The sequence below is a fragment of the Meles meles genome, chromosome 7 (genome assembly GCF_922984935.1).
Source record: "Meles meles chromosome 7, mMelMel3.1 paternal haplotype, whole genome shotgun sequence".
NCBI lineage: Eukaryota > Metazoa > Chordata > Mammalia > Carnivora > Mustelidae > Meles > Meles meles.
Window position 1 is genome coordinate 122,153,837 of NC_060072.1, and position 20,380 is coordinate 122,174,216.

At 39.8% G+C, this 20,380-nt stretch overlaps 1 protein-coding gene across 4 annotated transcripts in view; it reads left to right on the forward strand.

The window, feature by feature from the left end:
* The window catches only part of OPTN (optineurin), a 60,546-nt gene that overhangs the window by 33,903 nt on the left and 6,263 nt on the right, over positions 1-20,380 (forward strand). Inside the window, exons 11-15 of one of the 4 annotated variants that reach the window (XM_046012840.1) lie at positions 5,903-6,061; positions 11,616-11,746; positions 12,929-13,011; positions 16,191-16,350; positions 16,571-17,843. In XM_046012840.1, coding sequence (XP_045868796.1) covers positions 5,903-6,061; positions 11,616-11,746; positions 12,929-13,011; positions 16,191-16,318 — 501 coding nt within the window. In that variant the 3' untranslated portion in view covers positions 16,319-16,350; positions 16,571-17,843. Of the gene's footprint in view, positions 1-5,902; positions 6,062-11,615; positions 11,747-12,928; positions 13,012-16,190; positions 16,379-16,570; positions 17,844-20,380 lie in introns of those variants that run through there. The other 3 variants (XM_046012841.1, XM_046012839.1, XM_046012842.1) reach the window with 3 other exon arrangements.

Genomic DNA, 20,380 nt, shown 5'->3' on the forward strand with positions numbered 1-20,380 from the left:
ATCAATCTTATTGATTGTTTCAAAGAACCAGCTCCTAGTTTCATTGATTTTTTTCTATTGTTTTGTTGGTTTCTATTTCATTGATTTCTGCTCTGATCTTTATGATTTCTCTTCTCCTGCTGGGTTTAGGGTTTCTTTCTTGTTCTTTCTCCTTTACGTGTAGGGTTAGGTTGTGTACTTGAGACCTTTCTTGTTTCTTGAGAAAGGCTTGCACCGCTATATATTTTCCTCTCAGGACTGCCTTTGCTGTGTCCCACAGATTTTGAACTGTTGTGTTTTCGTTATCATTTGTTTCCATGAATTTTTTCAATTCTTCTTTAATTTCCTGGTTGACCCATTCATTCTTTAGAAGGATGCTGTTTAGTCTCCATGTATTTGGGTTCTTTCCAGCTTTCCTCTTGTGATTGAGTTCTAGCTTCAGAGCATTGTGGTCTGAAAATATGCAGGGAATGATCCTAATCTTTTGATACCAGTTGAGACCTGATTTGTGACCCAGGATGGGATCTATTCTGGAGAAGGTTCCATGTGCACTAGAGAAGAATGTGTATTCTGTTGCTTTGGGATGAAATGTTCTGAATATATCTGTGATGTCCATCTGGTCCAGTGTGTCATTTAAGGCCTTTATTTCCTTGTTGATCTTTGGCTTGGATGATCTGTCCATTTCAGTGAGGGGAGTGGTAAAGTCCCCTACTATTATTGTATTATTATTGATGTGTTTCTTTGATTTTGTTATTAATTGGTTGATATAGTTGGCTGCTCCCACGTTAGGGGCATAGATATTTAAAATTGCTAGATCTTCTTGTTGGACAGACCCTTTGAGTAGGATATAGTGTCCTTCCTCATCTCTTATTTTAGTCTTTGGCTTAAAATCTAATTGATCTGATATAAGGATTGCCACCCCAGCTTTCTTCTGATGCCCATTAGCATGGTAAATTGTTTTCCACCCCCTCACTTTAAATCTGGAGGTGTCTTCACGTCTAAAATGAGTTTCTTGTAGGCAACATACTGATGGGTTTTGTTTTTTTATCCATTCTGATACCCTGTGTCTTTTGATTGGGGCATTTAGCCCATTAACATTCAGGGTAACTATTGAGAGATATGAATTTAGTGCCCTTATTAGCCTGTAAGGTGACTGTTACTGTATATTGTCTCTGTACCTTTCTGATCTACTCCTTTTAGGCTCTCTCTTTGCTTAGAGGACCCCTTTCAATATTTCCTGTAGAGCTGGTTTGGTGTTTGCAAATTCTTTCAGTTTTTGTTTGTCCTGGAAGCTTTTGATCTCTCCTTCTATTTTCAATGATAGCCTAGCTGGATAGAGTATTCTTGGCTGCATGTTTTTCTCGTTGAGTGCTCTGAATATATCATGCCAGCTCTTTCTGGCCTGCCAGGTCTCTGTGGATAAGTCTGCTGCCAATCTAATATTTTTACCATTGTATGTTACAGACTTCTTTTCTCGGGCTGCTTTCAGGATTTTCTCTTTGTCACTAAGACTTGTAAATTTTACTATTAGGTGACGGGGTGTGGACCTATTCTTGTTGACTTTGAGGGGGGTTCTCTGCATCTCCTGGATTTTGATGCTTGTTCCCTTTGCCATATTAGGGTAATTCTCTCCAATGATTCTCTCCAATAGACCTTCTGCTCCCCTCTCTGTTTCTTCTTCTTCTGGAATCCCAATTATTCTAATGATGTTTCGTCTTATGGTGTCACTTATCTCTCGAATTCTCCCCTCATGGTCCAGTAGCTGTTTGTCCCTCTTTTGCTCGGCTTCCTTATTCTCTGTCATTTGGTCTTCTATATCACTAATTCTTTCTTCTGCCTCATTTATGCTAGCAGTGAGAGCCTCCATTTTTGATTGCACCTCATTAATAGCTTTCTTGATTTCAACTTGGTTAGATTTTAGTTCTTTAATTTCTCCAGAAAGGGCTTTACTATCTCCAGAGAGGGTTTCTCTAATATCTTCCATGCTTTTTTCGAGCCCGGCTAGAATGTTCAGAATCGTCATTCTGAACTCTTGATCTGACATATTACCCATGTCTGTGTTGATTAGGTCCCTAGCCTTCAGTACTGTCTCTTGTTCTTTTGTTTGTGGTGATTTTTTCCGCCTTGTCATTTTGTCCAGATAAGAGGATATGAAGGAGCAAATAAACTACTAAAAGGGTGGCAAAGACCCCGGAAAAATGCGCTGTAACCAAATCAGAATAGACCCCAAATTGTGGGGGGGAGAAAGGGGATAAAAACAGGTTCTGAAAAAAAAAGAAAAAAAAGGAAAAAAATTTAAAAAATAAAACAAATAAAAAAATATAAAAAAGATAGAAAAAATATATATATTTAGATGAACTAGTCAAAAAACGTTAAAAAAGAAAAGGGTAAAAGTTTTAAAAAATTTAGCAGAAGAAGAAAAAAGAAAAAAAAATTGAAAAAAGAAAAAAAAATTGAAAAGAGAAAAAAAAATTGAAGTAGCCGCAAGTCTAGAGAATCATGGGGAGAAAGCCATGAGTTCTGTGCTTTGCTTTCTCCTCCTCTGGAATTGCTCTGCTGTCTTAGGAATTGAATCTGCTTTCTCCTTGATAGATGAACTTCGTCCTGGCTGGATATTTTGTTGATCTTCTGGGGAAGGGGCCTGTTTTAGTGACTCTCAAGTGTCTTTGCCCGAGGCGGGATTGCACCGCCCTTACCGGCGGCCGGACTAAGTAATCGGCTCGGGTTCACTTTTGGGAGCTTCTGTTCCCTGAACGCTTTCCGTAGAGTTCCGGAGGACGGGAATGAAAATGGCGGCCTCCTAGTCTCCGGCCCGGAGGAGCCGAGAGCCTGGGGCCCCACTCCTCAGTGCGCCCCCAGAGGACAGCACCCAATCACTCCCGTATCCCCAGCCTCTAGCCGCGCTCCGAGCTCACCCAGCCCGCGACCAGTTCAAGGTAACCCCGAGCTGAGAGTTCAGTCCTCGGCTCTGTCTCTGCAGCCGGCTTCTCCGTTCTAATACCTGCGAGCTCTCCGACACTCCGACACCCCCGATCCTTCTGTGACCCTGTGGGGCCTGGGGCCACGCTGGCCCCGCGTGGGCTTCACCCCGGTTTAGCCCCTGGAGCAATGTCCCTCAGTGGAACAGACTTTTAAAAGTCCTGATTTTGTGCTCCGTTCCTCCGCCGCTTGCCGGGAGCCGGCCCCTCCCCCCGCGGTCTATCTTCCCGTCGTTTTAGATTCACTTCTCCGCCAGTCCTACCTTTCAGAAAGTGGTTGATTTTCTGTTTCTAGAGTTGCTGTTCTTCTTCTCTTCGCTCTCCCGTTGGATTTGTAGGTGTTTGCAAGGTTTAGATAAGCTATCGAGCTGATCTCCTGCTACCTGATGTAGTCTCAGGCTGCTACTTCTCCGCCATCTTGACTCGATGAGAATCTTTCAGGGGAGGGTCAGAGGGAGAGAATCTTTCAAACAGACTCCCCGCTGAGTACGGAGCCTGAGGACACAGGGCTTGATCCCTCAACCATGAGATCAGGAACTGAGCCAAAACCAAGAGTCAGATGCTTAACTGACTGAGCCACCCAGACACTACTTTTTTTTTTTTTAATTATTCTTCCTGGGGTGCCTGGGTGGCTCAGTGGGTTGGGGCCTCTGCCTTCGGCTCAGGTCGTGATTCCAGGGTCCTGGGATCGAGCCCCACCTTGCGCTCTCTGCTCGGCGGGGAGCCTGCTTCCTCCTCTCCCTCTCTCTGCCTACTTGTGATCTGTATTTGCCAAATAAATAAATAAAATCTTTAAAAATATATATATTGTTCCTCTCTAGGACTAGTAAAATTTTTTCATTATTTATATACTTATTTATTTTTAATTGGAGTAGAGTTGACACACAATGTCATATTAGTTTTCAGTGTCCAACATAGTGATCTGAAATTTACATACCTTATGAACATTCATAATTATAGCTACCATCTGTCACTGTACAGAGTTATTACAATAGTATTAACTGCACAGTTGACCATTGAACAAAAAGGGCTTGCACAGATCTGCTTAATACGCAGATTTTTAAAAATACAGAACTGTATATGTGTTTTTTCTTCCTTATGACTTTTTAAATAACATTTTCTTTTTGTAGCTTACTTTATTGTAAGAACACAGTATATAATACATATAACATACAAAATATATGTTAGCCCACTAAATTATTGGTAAGGCTTCCATTCAGCCATAGAAACTTAACTTTCTAGTTAAGTTTCTGGGGAGTCAAAAGTTACATGTGGATTTGTGACTCTGCAGGGGCTCAGTGCTTCTAACCCGTGCATTGTTTGAGGGTCAGCTGTGTTCCTGTGCTGTACTGTACATCCCTTGACTTATTTATTTTATAACTACAAGTTTGCACGTCTTGATCTCCTTCACCCCCTATGTCTCTCTCCTTAACAAAACAAATGCTTTTTACATTCCACATAAGTGAAATCATGCATTATTTGTCTGTTTCTATGACTTACTTCACTTTACATAATACCCTCTAGGTCCATCCATATTGTCACAGATGGCAAGATTTCAGTCTTTTTATGTCTGAGTAATATTTTCGTGGGTGTGTTTGTGTGTACATATATAGATCACATCTTCTTTATCCATTCATCTGTTGATGGACAGTTAGATTGCTTCCATATCTTAACCATTGTCAATAATGCTCTAGTAAACATAGGAATGGATATATCTTTTTGAATTAGTATTTTCATTTTCTCTGGATAAATACTGGAGAGTGGGATTGCTGGATCATAAGGAGTTCTATTTTAACTTTTTGAGGAACCTCCATAGTGTTTCCAGAGTGCCTGCACCAGTTTGCATTCCCACCAACAGTGCACAAGGTTTCCCCTTTTTCTCCACATTCTTGCCAAACTTGTTGGGTTTTGTTTGTTTGTTTGTTTATTTTTGATACTGGTCATTCTGACAGGTGTCAGGTGATCAGTTTTTAATTTAAACATGCTTCTGCTTTTCCACTGACTTTGCCATGTAAGAGTAACATCAGTGGGGAAAACAACAGTATCAGCAAGTTACAGCCTCACTGAGATCAGGGTTTGTCATCGTTTCCCTTCTTTAAGTGTTTTTTTTTAATTGTCTTAAATTAAGAAATTATAATTTGCACACTGTAAGTTAAATGAATACAACTTTCTGAGTAAGTTGTCATTGCTAATTAGCAGAACAGTTTAGAGCCAGGCATTTAAAAAAATAAAACTTCGTTTAATGTTTTATTAAATAGCTTGAATTAGGGGCGCCTGGGGAGCATCGTTGGTTAGGCAACCGTCTCTTGTTTTGGCTCAAGTTGTGATCTCAGGATCATGAGACCGAGCTTCATGTTAGGATCCACGCTCAGTGAGGAGCTTGCTTGAGACTCTTTCTGTCCCTCTACCTCACCCCACCCCTGTTCATGCACACTCTCTCACTTAAATAAATAAATCTTTTTAAAAAAGATTTATTTATTTATTTGACAGAGAAAGAGAGAGGATTACAAGCAGGCAGAGAGAGAGGGAGAACAGGCTCCCCGCTGATCAGAGAGCCCAACTCGGGGCTCGATCCCAGGACCCTGAGATCATGATGACCTGAGCTGAAGGAGAGGCTTAAGCTACTGAGCCACCCAGGTGCCCCTAAATAAATAAATCTTTTTTGGGGCGCCTGGGTGGCTCAGTGGGTTAAAGCCTCTGCCTTCGGCTCCGGTCATGATCCCAGAGTCCTGGGATCGAGCCCCACATCAGGCTCTCTGCTCCGCAGGGAGTCTGCTTCCTTCTCTCTCTCTCTGCCTGCCTCTCTGCCTACTAGTGATTTCTGTCTGTCAAATAAATAAATAAAATCTTTAAATAATAAATAAATAAATAAATAAATAAATCTTTTTTTAAACATAGGTTAAATTATTTCACAGTCATTTCTAGAATAATCTTGTCTCTTTTAGTCTGAAAAAGTGGATAAGGTGGTACTGCAAGAACTAAGTGAAAAGCTGGAAGTGGCAGAGAAGGCCTTGGCTTCCAAGCAGCTTCAGATGGATGAGATGAAGCAGACCATCGCCAAGCAGGAGGAGGACCTGGAAACCATGACTGTTCTTCGGGCTCAGGTAAGCTACGTTCTGAACCATGAACTGAGCGAGGCCAACCATGGTTCTGTTCTCATATGGGAAAGTGATGGTGTTCAAAATATATTTTTGGGTGTTATATAATTTCCACCAATATATTTAAAGATATTTTTTATTAAAGCATATCATGGAAGGAAAGTGCACCAGACTTTTAAGGGTAGAGCTCAATGAATTTACCCATGCTACAGTTGATAAGTAGTTGGGTTATTTTCAGTTTGGGCCGGTATAATTAAGGTCGTTCTGACATTCTTGTGGGTATCTCTCTTTGCTGGACTCTGCATTCCTTTCTGTGGGTACATACCTAGCTAGGAGTGGAAGAGCACATTGCTAGAGTTCATGTATTACTGAATGTTAGTGGATGTTGCCAGTACTTTTCTAAAGTGGTTGTATCAGTTTTCGCTCCCACCAACAGAGTCCCCATTGCTCAACCTCCTTACCCATACTTGTATTATCAATATTTTTACTTTCATTTGTAACCATTCTGGGGGGCACATAATGGTGTCTCATTTAATGTGCATTTCCCTGTTGACTAATGAGACTGAGTACTTTCTCAGGTGTTCAGTAGTCTTCTTGATGCTCCCTTTTGTGAAGTGCCTGAAGATGTCTTTGCCTATTTTTCTTCTGGTTTACTATCTTAATTTTATGAGTTCTGTGTTTACACTCCAGACACAAGCCCTTGACAGTTCTGTTTGTTGCAGGTTTCTTGGTTCTGCCATTTGTCTTTTCACACCCATAAAGGTGTCTTTTGATGAATAGAAGTTCTTTATTTTAATGTAGTCTACATTGTCAGTCTTTTTTTTTTAATTAATTAATTTATTTTTTCAGCAAAACAGTATTCATTACATTGTCAGTCTTAACACTCACAATTAGTACTTCCTGTGTCCTGTTAAAAAACTTTCACTACCTCAAGGCCATGAAGATACTCTGCCGTGTTGTATTCTGAAAGTTTTACTCTTTTGCCTTTTGTATTAATATCTAGAAACCATCTGGAATTATTTTTTCTTTATAGAGTGGGGTAAGGGTGAAGACTCATTTTTTTATCTTATTGCCTTGGCACCATTTATTTATAATGTCATCTTAAGTACTGTGTTGCCCTCTTTGTTATATATTGTATTCAGGTATCCATGGTCTATTTCTGGAATCTGTCCTGTTCCATTGAGCTATTTTTGTATCCTTGCTCTGGTATCATACTGTCATACTTATTATGAAGCACCAAAATTTTGATACCTGGTAGAGTAAGTCTTCCTACCTCATTGATACTTGTTAAGAAGACCTTAGATTTTCCTTCCCTTTTTCATTGTCATTTTAATTTTAGCATCCACTTGGTATTTTTACATATATACAGGAACATAGAAGAACCTTCTGGAGCTTTGACTGGAATTATATTAAATATATATCAATCCACTTGGAGGTAACTGACCTCTTTACAACAGTGACTCTTCCAGTGCAAGAATGTGGCGTATCTTCTGTAATTCTTCTTTTTTTTTTTTAAGATTTTATTTATTTATTTGAGAGAGCATGAGCAAGAGAGAAAATATAAGCAGGGACAGAGGGAGAGGGAGAAGCACACTTCCCTGCTGAGAAGGGCTGATGCAGGGCTCGATCCCGGGACCCTGGTATCATGACCTGAGCCGAAGGCAGACACTTAACCAACTGAGCCATCCAGGCATCCCTTCTTTAATTCTTCTTCTTTCTTTTCTTTTATTAACATATAATGTATTATTTTTTAAATCCTTCTAAGTAATATTTTTAATCTTCTTAGTATTAGATTATTCATAGATACTCTATTTCAGTGATACTGTTATAAATAGCACCTTTTAAAAAATCTTCATTTTTTTAACACCTGCTGTTATATAGAAATACAACTGATTTTTATAAATTGATTTTGTATGCAGTAGACTTGCTCAATTCACATTTTAATTTTAATAATATCTCTGAATATTCTTTTGACCTCTTTGCATTCACAGTCATATTTAAATAATGACAGTTTGGGGTGTTTTCCTTTCCAGTTCTTCCTTTGCTTTATTTCTTTTTCTTGCCTTATCACACTGACTGGGTCCCTGTTACACAAAGTGTTGTGTAACAGTGCAGATGGCAGGCAGCCTTGCCTTGCTCCCAGTCTCAGAAGCAGTGTTTTTAACATTTTACTGCTAAGTACATGGTGTTTGCTATAGGCTTTGTTGATCTTACTTATCAAATCAAGGAAATTCCCTTTTCTTTCTTGTTTGCCAAAATTTTTATTTCAAGTGGATATTGAATTTTATTGAGGGAATGTTTTTTTCTTCTGGTAATGATATAGTTGGATAATTACATGCCTTTTTCCTTTAATTTATTAATGTGGTGAATCACATTGATTTTTAAGTATTAAATTACATTTCTTGAATAATCCTTCATACATATTGCTGGATTTGGGTTACTTATATTTTGCATAGGACTTTTGTATCTATATTCTTGAGTAAGATTGGCCTGGAATTTTCCTTTTGCTAATGTCATTGTGAGGTTTTGATATCAAGGTTTTATTGGCCTCATGAAAACAAGTTGAAATACATTCCTTCTTTTACTCAAGAATTTATGTACCAGGGCTTTTTGTTACTATTTGGCCCCACTCTTGCTCCTGGTGGGTGGAGGACTTGCAGAAAGTTATCAGTGAGAATGAATCCTGCCTGAGATGTAAAACCACAGGAAAAGTGGGAGAGAACCTTTGTCTCTTGTTGTTACTTTGTTTGTTTGCTTAATTAAAAGTGGGATTGCCGCATACCTTTTTTACTACAACTCTTCACTCATGATATCTTAGACTTCTCTCCATATTAGTACTCATAGCCATTTGTTATCTTTTTGAACAGTTGTATGGTATTCCAAAGTGTGTATTACCATCATAGACTTAACCAGTCCTTTAATATGTATAGGCTGTACCAATATTCTTGCTATTATCAACAATGGTGAACTGAACACTCTTGTATGTATGTCTCTGTGCACTTGTGGAATCTATAGTGAGATGTAGACATGGAATAGTTGGGTTATTGGGTATGCCTGTCTTTAAGTTAAATAAATATTAACAAGTTGTCTTCCAAAATTGCATAACCAAAATTATCCTCTCACCGAAGGAGATGAGAACGTCTATTTCCCCACCTCCTTGCATCATTCTTTTAAATGTTTGCCAATCTGATAAAGATAAATTATTTTTAATATAATGAAGTTAACAGTTTATTATTTCCTAGTGACTATCTATATACTCATTACTCAGATATGAAATCCGGAGGTGGTTGACTGGACTTACGGTTTGAATTTTATTTCTGTAGGAAGAGAATTTCAACCCAAGCCCTTTATAGCATTTTGTTTGTTCAGGTACCTCATGATATTGTTGTCATGTTCTTTTCCTTCTGTACACGGACATTTGTTGTGTTTTGATAGATACTCCTGTTTGTTCACTCAGCCACTTCTTTTTAAGCACCTGGAACGTGAGCCACTGGTGTTGCTGCAGGGCATGTAGGAATGGACAGAACCACCCAGGTCTGACTGACTCAAGCTAATCATTGATCAGCTTGACTGATCAAAGCTAATCATTGATAGAAGTAAAACAGTAACTTAAATTGAGATTGGTCTCAAAAATTCCCATGATGCATCAGTGATCGCCCACCGTGTTGGACCATTCATAATGGCAGGAAGTCCCTTAAAAGGGGAGGGGGTGTAACTAAAACTGTGATATTTAAGTTTTTATTAATTTTACTTTTAAAAGTAAGAGATAAGGGGCCCCTGGTTGGCTCAGTCGTTAAGCGTCTGCCTGCTTCTCCCTCTCCCACTGCTTGTGTTCCCTCTCTTGCTGTGTCTCTGTCAAATAAATAAATAGAATTTTTTTTAAAAAAAGTAAGAGATAAATATTTTTATCCCAGAACCATGAAATTTGGGGGAAAACCTAAATTTTAAGTATAAAAAGTTAAAAATTTTTATTAGAATAATGTTCATTTCACTATTAAGGAGCTCATTTTTACTTTAGAATTCTTTAACAGTGAAGAAATCTCTATCACAGCACAATATTTATATATTTCTAGGTTAGAAATTACCCTCCAGTTTAGCAGCTGCTACAACAAGCGTTTGTCATCTTTCGGTTTCTGTGGGTCAGGCATGCAGGAGCAGCTTAGCGGGGTCATTCTGACTCAGGGCCCCTCATAAGGCTGCGCTCAAAATGGACCGGAAGATACATTTCCAAGCTGGCTCACCACATGGCTGCAGGCAGGAGGCCTGAGTTCCTCACCCTGTGGGGCTCCCCACACGGCAGCTTGCACACCCTCATGACATGGCAGCAAGCTTCCCCCACAGCAGGTGACCCGGGGAAGAACAAGGCAGAAGCCACCCCATCATTTCTGCAATATCCTAGTGGTTACACGGGTTGGCTCTATTCGCTGTGGAACGGGACCATGGAAGGGTGTGAATACCAAGAGGGAGCATCACCCAAGCCATCTTGGAGGCTGGCTACCACCGTGAGAAGGGGGCATAGAATATAGGCTTCAGTCTTGGTTCAAGTGCTGGCTTGACCACATACCAAACTACCCCAGACTGAGAGCTGTTAAACTTGTGAATGTAAAATGAGCATAGCAATTATACATTCACAGGACCTTTGATAAAGTGAAGTAAGGTAAGAATATAGGCACCTGACGTAAGACCTTGTACATGTTTGGAATGCAGTGAATAACATCTATTTATTATTATTGTTTAAAATTTAATTTAAGGCCAGCCTTTGTAAATATACCTGACAGAGTAAATAAAGCATTTACTATATTAAGCTAATCCTGAATATGATTTTTAAATTTTTAAAAAATTTTTAATAAAGATTTTTATTTATTTATTTGACAGAGATCACAAGCAGGCAGAGAGGCAGGCGGAGAGAGAGTGGGGGAAGCAGGCTCCCTGCTGAGCAGAAAGCCCCCGCAGCTCGATCCCAGGACCCTGAGATCATGACCTGAGCCAAAGGCAGAGGCTTAACCCACTGAGCCACCCAGGTGCCCCTGAATATGATTTTTTAAAAAAGACCAGAGAATTGGGGCGCCTGGACGGCTCAGTCATTAAGCACCTGCCTTTGGCTCAGGTCATGATCCCAGAATCCTGGGATGGAGCCCCGCATCAGGCTCCCTCCTCAGTGGGAAGCCCACTTTCCCTCTCCCACTCCCTCTGCTTGTGCTCCTGCTCTCGCTGTTTCTCTGTCAAATAAATAAATAAAATCTAAAAAAAAAAAAAGAAAGACTGGAAAATTTTACTGAACAAATGTTATGTGCAGTACTTAAACCACCTATATCAATGTTATTGTTGGGTTCTGATTGTCTAAAGTGTGCGCGTGCATGCATGCACATGCACACACAATTTGTCTTCCATGTGAAGGTTGGGAAGTCATGTGCTGGTTTCTACCAGGACCGTGCACACCTGTTCCTGATGACGGAATCACAGAAGGCAGCACTTCCCCTGTGCCCCGTCACCCAGTGGGCTGTAGAGTATCCATGGGTTCGTCTAGGTAGTAACTTCTGTCTCTCTTACCTTCTACCAGATGGAGGTTTACTGTTCAGACTTCCACGCTGAAAGAGCAGCGAGAGAGAAGATTCACGAAGAGAAGGAGCAGCTGGCCCTACAGCTGGCAGTCCTGCTGAAAGAGGATAATGTTTTTGAAGACGGAAGTAGGTGAGGCTCAGGAAGGCTGGGAGCACACGCCGGGAGCCCAGGGCACAGGCTGAGCCTGGGGGCCTCTCCGAGATGCTCCCTATGAGCTGTCGGGATCAAGTTGAGCACACTTGGCTTGACTGTGTCCCTGACACTCAGCGCAACTTCCCGAGAGGCTTAGCCGCGTCCTATGGGAACGTGATGAGTTCTTTGCTTTCAGACATGCTGTGAAGACGTGACCTTGTGTGTTCCGAAGCCCTGTCCTGCTGTCCTGAGGGGTACAAAGTCATAAACACTTCAATTTTGTAAAGTTTCAAAAAGAAAATATGGCTGAAATTACTTCTGTCTTTTAAATGTTCATTTTGAGAAAAATTGGAAACAAATAGAAATAGAAAAATACAGGGATAGAATGTCACACACTATGATGTGCCCCACCCAGAATTGACAATGACATACATTGATTTGCATCATGGATTTTTTTTTAAGATTTTATTTATTTATGTGACACAGAGATCACAAGTAGGCAGAGGCAGGCAGAGAGAGAGAGAGGGGAGCAGGCTCCCCCGCTGAGCAGAGAGCCCGATGTGGGGCTCAATCCCAGGACCCTGGGATCATGACCTGAGCGGAAGGCAGAGGCTTTAACCCACTGAACCACCCAGGCCCCCCTGCATTGTGGATATTTTATACTGCCTGGAGTTTGAGTGGTAACATCCCCATCTATTGTATACTTCTACATAGTATCAGTATAATACCTATGACATATCTTGAAACAACATAGTATTTGTTTCTCTGTATGTAAGTTACAGGATGGTCACTAGATACTGTTCTGCAGCTGGCTTTATCTCACACTGGGATTTTAAACTCTGGGAGGTTGTGTGTATATATGCAGTTTATTTCATTCTAATTGCTCTATCGTGTCTTGTTTTAGAAATATACCACTTTTTTCTAATCCATTCCATTATCAATTGACAGTGTGGTTATTTACTGATTGATATATTTCATTCTGATTATTCATTTCTTTCACTACTCTGTGTCTTAGTGCCAATAATATTTAACATTCAACTTAATCCTTAATATCTGGTTTCTATGAACCTTGCATTCATTTTTCAGCTTTTTTTTCTCCATCCCGCTGTTGAATGTCTGTCTAATGTTGTCATATTTCAGGGCGTTAGAACATCACTATCCTGTTGCTTTTCATCCCAGCAGGCAGTCCTTGATGGAGATGCAGAGCCGTCATGGGGCGAGAACCAGTGACTCCGACCAGCAGGCCTACCTCGTTCAGAGAGGTGAGTTGCGTGTGATTGTAGGTGATCAGGGTTCCAGGGAATAACTATCCTGTAAAGAGAATGCTTGAAGACAAATGTAGTGAAGACACTACATTTTACATGAAAATTCCAGATCAAACTGTGAAGAATGTAGCACCCCTCAGCCTTAATTCCTGTGTACCCTGTTCTTCATCCATTACCAACTGAATCCAGACACCAGACTCTTCATGTTAGTACTGAAGACCTGGTGTAGCTGAACCTTTAACCTTTCTCCCTCTAATTCTCTACAGCTGTTAGCCAACTGAATCACTCCCCTTCCTTGAACTTGCTCTAGGCTTGTATACCTGCGTGTACTTGGTTACGCGGTGTCCTTCACTCACTCATCTCCCTGTCTCCCTCCCATCTCTTTCCAGTGAACTCCTATCCCATCTGTAAAACCCATTTCAAATACTATCTCTAGGATTCCAGCAGAATGTGACCTCTCCCTCCTGAATTTCAGAAGTACTCTCTTCCTGTTGTAGTACTCATCTGCTATTTGATTTTATAATACGTATGTGTTCTAAATATGCATCTAAGTACCATATTAATGAAGCTCTCCCATAACTTGTAACTTCACCTATTACCTGGTGTTATGCACATAATAATGTTCTCATTTACTGAGTTCACTGTGCACTGACATGAACACTGGCCTCAGGCATGTTTACTGTCACAGGGTAAAGCTGTGTTCTTCCCCAAAAGCTGTGTCTACCCACTTGAGCACCACCAGACATTTTCCCTAATCTGGTTTTAAATATCCCAGAAACACCCATATTCCTCTGTTATCAAAAGTGTCTGCAGCAGTGTTTTGGATCCAAAAGAGTGCAAGAGCACCTGAATTTCTTAGGAGAAGTTTTTCTTTTGTCGTAATTAAAGAAGGCAAATGCCTATTCATGTTAAAAAAAAAAAAAGGTCACATACTCTTCTACATATATTTATAATCCAGAAATCATCACAAAGGACACATTTATTCATGATTATCCTAATAAGCTTTTTGTCTTATAAAAAGCAATATTCCAAACAGACTGTATTGAGATATTTATTTTATTTTTATTATTATAATTTTTTTTAGCTTCACAACAAAGCTGCCTTAAACAGTAGCCCCTCTTAACTGTATTTCATCAGTATAGTCACCTGTGGCCATCATCGCACCTGGGACACTCAGCTGAGCACAAGGCCTGGTCAGGTCCATGGTGACATGTGGCTTGGTTGGAGAGACAGGATGTGTACATAAAAGGATGGGTTCATAAAACAAGATAATATTTGAGTAATAGAAATAATGGTGCTGAAGGTCAGAGGACAGGTTGATCACTGGGGGGCCAGGGGAGCTGAGAAAGGCCTTGAAAAGGTGTGACTTTAAGCTTGACCTTGAGCTAGGATTTACATAAGTACCATATGAGAATAAAGGGTCCAAGGCAGAGAGGAGGGTGATGTGTTAACAATGAAGACCGACTAAGCTTATTTTATAGCAAAGAGCTGGGAGGTAGAGGGAACCCATGAACCAACTAATAAAACAGCCCAAATCTGAGTCTCAAAACCTAGACCCAGATTTAAAAAAAAAAAAAAAAAAAGAGGCACAGGTGGACACAAGAAAGTTTTAAAATGAAGAATCAGCAGTCCCTGGTCAGTGGCCAGTTGTCATCTAGAGCAGAAAAAGTTGATTAACTCCTGATCTAAGACCATGAGACCATTAGAAAGTCCCCCACTTTCAGGGCATGAACTCATGCCTTGTCAGTATTTCTTTCTTTTTTTTTTTAAAGATTTTTTTTTTTAAGATTTTATTATTTGTTTGAGAGAGAGAGCACGAGAGGAAAGAGGTCAGCGGGAGAAGCAGACTCCCTGCCCAGCACGGAGCCCAACGTAGGACTCCATCCTAGGACTCCAGGATCATGACCTGAGCCAAAGGCAGTTGCTTAGCCAACTGAGCCACCCAGACGCCCGCCTTGTCAGTATTTCTGTTTAAGGCTGTTTGCTGAACACAAACTGTCTGTAATTGTCTCACATATTATTCAATCAAATAATATGCTCAGAAGCCAAAAACCATGTTAAATGTTGCCTCCACTAGCAGCCTCCAAAAACAAACATTTCAGGGGCTGACTGAAAGTCCTCAGACCAAAATGGTCTGCATTGGTCCAAAAAAGTCAGACCAAGGAGATGTCCCGGGAGCCAGAAGTCACTTCTAGCATCGATCACAGTTTGCACAGGTGGGACCTATTTAGAGTCAAGGCTTATTTCAAGCATTCTTTTTTTTTTTTTAAAGATTTTATTTATTTATTTGACAGAGAGAGATCACAAGTAGACAGAGAGGCAGGCAGAGAGAGAGAGAGGGAAGCAGGCTCCCTGCTGAGCAGAGAGCCCGATGCGGGGCTCAATCCCAGGACCCTGAGATCATGACCTGAGCCGAAGGCAGCGGCTTAACCCACTGAGCCACCCAGGCGCCCCTCAAGCATTCTTTAATTTAGACTTGACCCTCATTGCAGTTCTAAAATTGGATGGAATGCCATGACCCATTCTTTCTCATCACTTACTTTGCCTGGGCAGCCCTTACCTACACCAGAACTCCTCTTAAGTGCAATGGGTCTCATCTGGGGGCCCTTTTCAGTCCTCCCACTAACCTGCCTTGTGCATGACACAGTGTGGCCCTTTCCTTATACATCCCTGCTGTCGCTTTTCTCACCTGAAGTCCCCACCGTCTCTGTACCCCTCTTGTCCACCTCCCTGGGTCTCAGATGCATGGGCCAAATGAATGTAGTTGTTTCTGCTTCTGAGAAGCTTCACACTTTTCTGGCTGTCTCTCTGTGTGCTGCTCACTGTCCTCTCCACCTTCTCTCCTCTTTAGCTCATTCTTTCAGATATTCTTGTTTTTATTATAGCACATATTGTCCTGCACCTAAAACTGAAACCACATGTTGTCACGTGCCTACAATCTGGACTAGAGCCCAAATCTCAAAGTAATAGGAAAGCGGGTACCATTTTGGGAGATCTTCTCTATGTGTGTAGATGTCTTAAGTTAAAGACCCCCCCACCAAATTCCCTGTATTCACTCCCCTTTAGGTATCACTTGCAAAATTTAATAGATGTTAACATTCATCATTTGTTATTAAAATCAAAACCACTTACAACATGGAAGAAATGGAAGTGTTTCATTTAATGCCTATTCCCAGGAGCTGAGGACAGAAACTGGAGGCAGCAGCAGCAGCGGAATATTCCAATTCATTCCTGCCCCAAATGTGGAGAAGTTCTACCCGACATAGACACGCTCCAGATCCATGTTATGGACTGCATCATTTAAGTGTTCACATCTTACTTGCCCCCAGACTGTTGGTAAATATCAAGATTTTTTTCCTCAAGAGTTGTGCTTCTGTGTTATTTGTTTTCACACAAACATTTTGCCTCATTATGTTTATTTTAGGGAGAAAGAAAATGAGTATGTTCTAAATGGGACATTTTATGTGGATTTCCTTAGAATCCTTAACATATCACTCTTCTGATAATAGATTCTTTTTTTTTCTTTCCTTTTTTTTTTTAAATGTTCCACATACGGGAGCTGAACTACTCACGCAGTTAATGAGCTTGTGACATCATGGGACAGAGTGAATATAAATGAAGGAGGAGGCCTCACAGATAAACTTTTGAGAGAGTCTTTTAAGGAGGCAGGAAAAATGAAGTGGTCAGAGATTTAATCAATAGTATCTTTGGAGTTTTTTTTTTTTTAATAAATTGTATTGTTCTTTTTCTTCATCCTTTAAGACACATCTGTATGAGGTCGTGTGTATGTTGTGGTTTTATTGCACCTGCACTAACTGTACCATAGTTAGGATGGGGCTCTTTTCCTATGAGTGCTGTGGGCTTTTACTTGATCATTCAGAAGAGTGAAAATGTATTGGTGTACGTGAAGAACATACATTAAGTTCACTGGTTTCATTGTAGCCCCACGTGTATGGGCTTGTACAATAGATAGTTTATTAATTTCTAAGAAAGAACAGCTGCCTATTAATTTCCCTGGATCAGGCTGTATATTCATAATCACAAAAATAGGTATTGCAAAATAAAATTTTGCTTTTGAATAGTTCACATTGTTCGTATATGATTGGCCAAGTTCATGGGATGTTTCCCATATTCGGCTTTGTATAAACTTAATGCTTATTCAAGTCTGTTTGGTGAATTCTATGATATAAGCAAATCCCCTTACTAGAGACTAGTATGTGTTGTTTGAATTAGAAATTATTCCTGCTAAGGAGGTAAAAAGATAGGGATTTTCTCTATTCTGTAAACCCACAGTTTACCGAGATTAGCTAATACTGAGCCAGTCATCAAAGTAAACAGTGTCTTTGTGTGTCTATATCCTAAACATTTAGAAGAAACTTAAAAGATATACTCTGGGTTTATCATAATAATCTCTCTTAGGCAAACTTGATTTAATAACGTGTGTGTGTGCGTGTGTGCGTGCGTGTGTTTATTTATGCATATATGTTTTTTAAGCCAGAAATCAAAACAGTTAATTCTGTGTTCATGCCAAGAGAACACACAGATTGACCAGTAGCTTGGATTCCCCCATCTCAATCCAGGGAGAATGCTTGTGAAAGATATGTCTAAAGTAACCATGAAATTTTCATTTTAACTTATCGATTATAGTTCCTAGTTTAAATTTTTTTTCCTTACTATTTTGTATTGGAGGAAATTGATTTCTCTAGAGTCTTAACTAGAAAAGCAACCCAAGTGGTTTCACATTTAAGTTAAGGGACTATCCTTTTATGTTGTTCAAGTAAAAATATAAGCTGATTCCAACTCTGAGGTAATAATGTGAGTGGCTTATTAAAGCTGTGATCAAATTGTTTGCTGGATAATTAAAAGAACTGCAAATGAAGGCAAGTTCATATAGTCAGTTTAAATTAAAGCCATTGTTTGGTAAACAGTTTGGTAAACAGCTTGTAAACTGTGCATGTCTTCTCTAACTAACTGAGTCTCTTCAGAGGTCCAGCTCCCATGTTACCAGGTAATGACACTTCATTGGAATGTCAGCCTCTCTCTGGAACCCACTATCCTGTGTTCTCAAAGTGTGGAAAATGGGAGCATTAGGGACATGAGTACTGGGAAGAAATAGGAATGAGACAATGGAAATTTTACAGTTAAATAAGATGACAGTATTGTCTTCAAGTATTATATTTTAAAATAATTTTGATCTAGTCTGGCATATAAGGAGCTTGAAAGTCATCACTCCATCCTCTTAACAAGGAAAAGGCTGAACAGACTGAAAATCACTAACTCTTCTTAAATCCCTCAGAGAACTGAAGTCACAGGGCAAACCACTGCCCAGAAATTGGAGAGACAGTCAGACAGATACAGAGAGTCTCAGATTACCAGATCAGGGTCTCAGGAGCAAAAACCACAGTAGGAACTAGTGTCTTAGTAGGAGAACTTAAACTATAATTGAAGAATTGCCAAAGGCTCAGCATGGACAAACTTGAAAATTAAAAGCTTTAATAGGAGTCCATTCTGAAGAGCACCCCACACTTGCATGACTTTTACCTCCAGGAGCCCTAGAAGATCCCCACAGTGAAGATTTCTAAAAATTCTCCCATACTTTTAGCAGGGGAAGAGGGAAAGCCATTTTGAAATACACCAAAGTACTCTGTTCTTAGGAATTCTGTCCCTCAAGGGAAATTGTTTTTTCCAGACCCTAAACTGCTGGGTTATATCAGAACCTTACTGACCTAGGAGAAAGGAAATACCCAACTCCAGCCCCTTCTAGCTTTACTCCTCTCACCTGAGGAGGAGAAAAAAGTCTGAGAATGACTTGTAAAGGTCATAGTTCAGAGGCAGAAGCTCAGTAAAAGACCAAGACCTTATTATAGGACTGTGGAACTGTTTTCCCCAAGCCCTACCTTACCACCACATCAGCAAGGTCCCTGTCTAATAATGGGATTACAACAAGAAGAACTGCTCACTTTTGGGTTTATTAAAGAAGAGGTATATAGGGAATCCCAAAGACAATAGGAGAGACAAAACAAGGACACCAGAGGAAATTTTAGCCTGTGACACCCAGGAGCTGCAGCATAGTCCAGCTCTTAGCCAAGCGAACATAAAACTTCACACTATAGATTTATTTACCTCAGTTCCTTTTACCTACTACATCATTTCCATTTTTCAACAAGAAATTATACTACTACTAAAAAAAACCACAATTTAAAAAGACAGAGCAAGCATCAGATGTGATAAATATAAGACTGGAAATTTAAAAAAAAAAACAAAAAACAACAACTATGGTTAATATCCTAAGGGCTCTAATGGGAAAGATGACAACATGCAGGAAATGAAGGGTAATATAAGCAAACAGATGGGAACACTAAGAAAAACTCAAAATGAAATACTAGAAATCACAGGCAGTGTAACAGAAATGAAGAATGCCTTTTGTGGGCTCATGAAAAGATTGAACATGGTCAAGAGAATCTGTGCCTGAAGCAATGTCAATAGGAACTTCCAAAACTGAAATGCAGAGAAAAAAGAATAAAAACAGAATATCCCAGAGCCATGGGACAATTTTTTAATGTAATATATGTGCAATGAGAATATCAGCATGAAAAGAGATTGTGCTAAGTAACTATGACTGAGAATTTTCAAAGATTAATGACAGAGACCAAACTACAGATCAGGATGCTCAGAGATCACCGAGCAGGTTGAATACCAAAAAATCTTCACCTAGGTATATTGTATTCAAACTGCAGAAAATCAAGGGCAAAGAGAAAATCTTGAAAGAAGCCAGAAGGAAAAAATAACAAAACCTTACCTGTAAAGGAGCAAGGATAAGAAATGTATCAGACCTCTCTTCAGAAACCATGCAAGCAGGAAGAAGGGAGTGAAATACTTAAAGTGTTGAGAGAGAAAAACCACCAACCTCCAATTCTGTGTCCATGGAAATTGGACAAAATGAAGGAGAAATAGACTTTCAGAGACATACAAAAATTGAGGAATTTCTTACCAGTATATCTGCTTTGTAAGAAATGTGAAAAATTCTGCAGAGAAAATGGAAGTTACTTCCGTCAGAAAATCAGATCTACATAAAAAAAGGAAAATTATTAGAGAAACAGTAGATGAAGATGAAGACTTTTCTGTTTTCTTAATTGATCTAACAGAGTGACAGTTCAAAATAATAATAGCCATGTGTATTCAGTGATTATAGCTAATGGATCAGTGGAATGAATAATAGCAATGTTATAAGGGATGGGAGCAGGGAAGTGGGATAGTCTGTTAACAGGATGTTCGCACGTATTGCAAACTCCAGTGCAACCACTGAGAAAAAAAATGTTAAAGAAGTATATGCTAAGAGAGGAGTGAAAAATGGAATAACATAAAA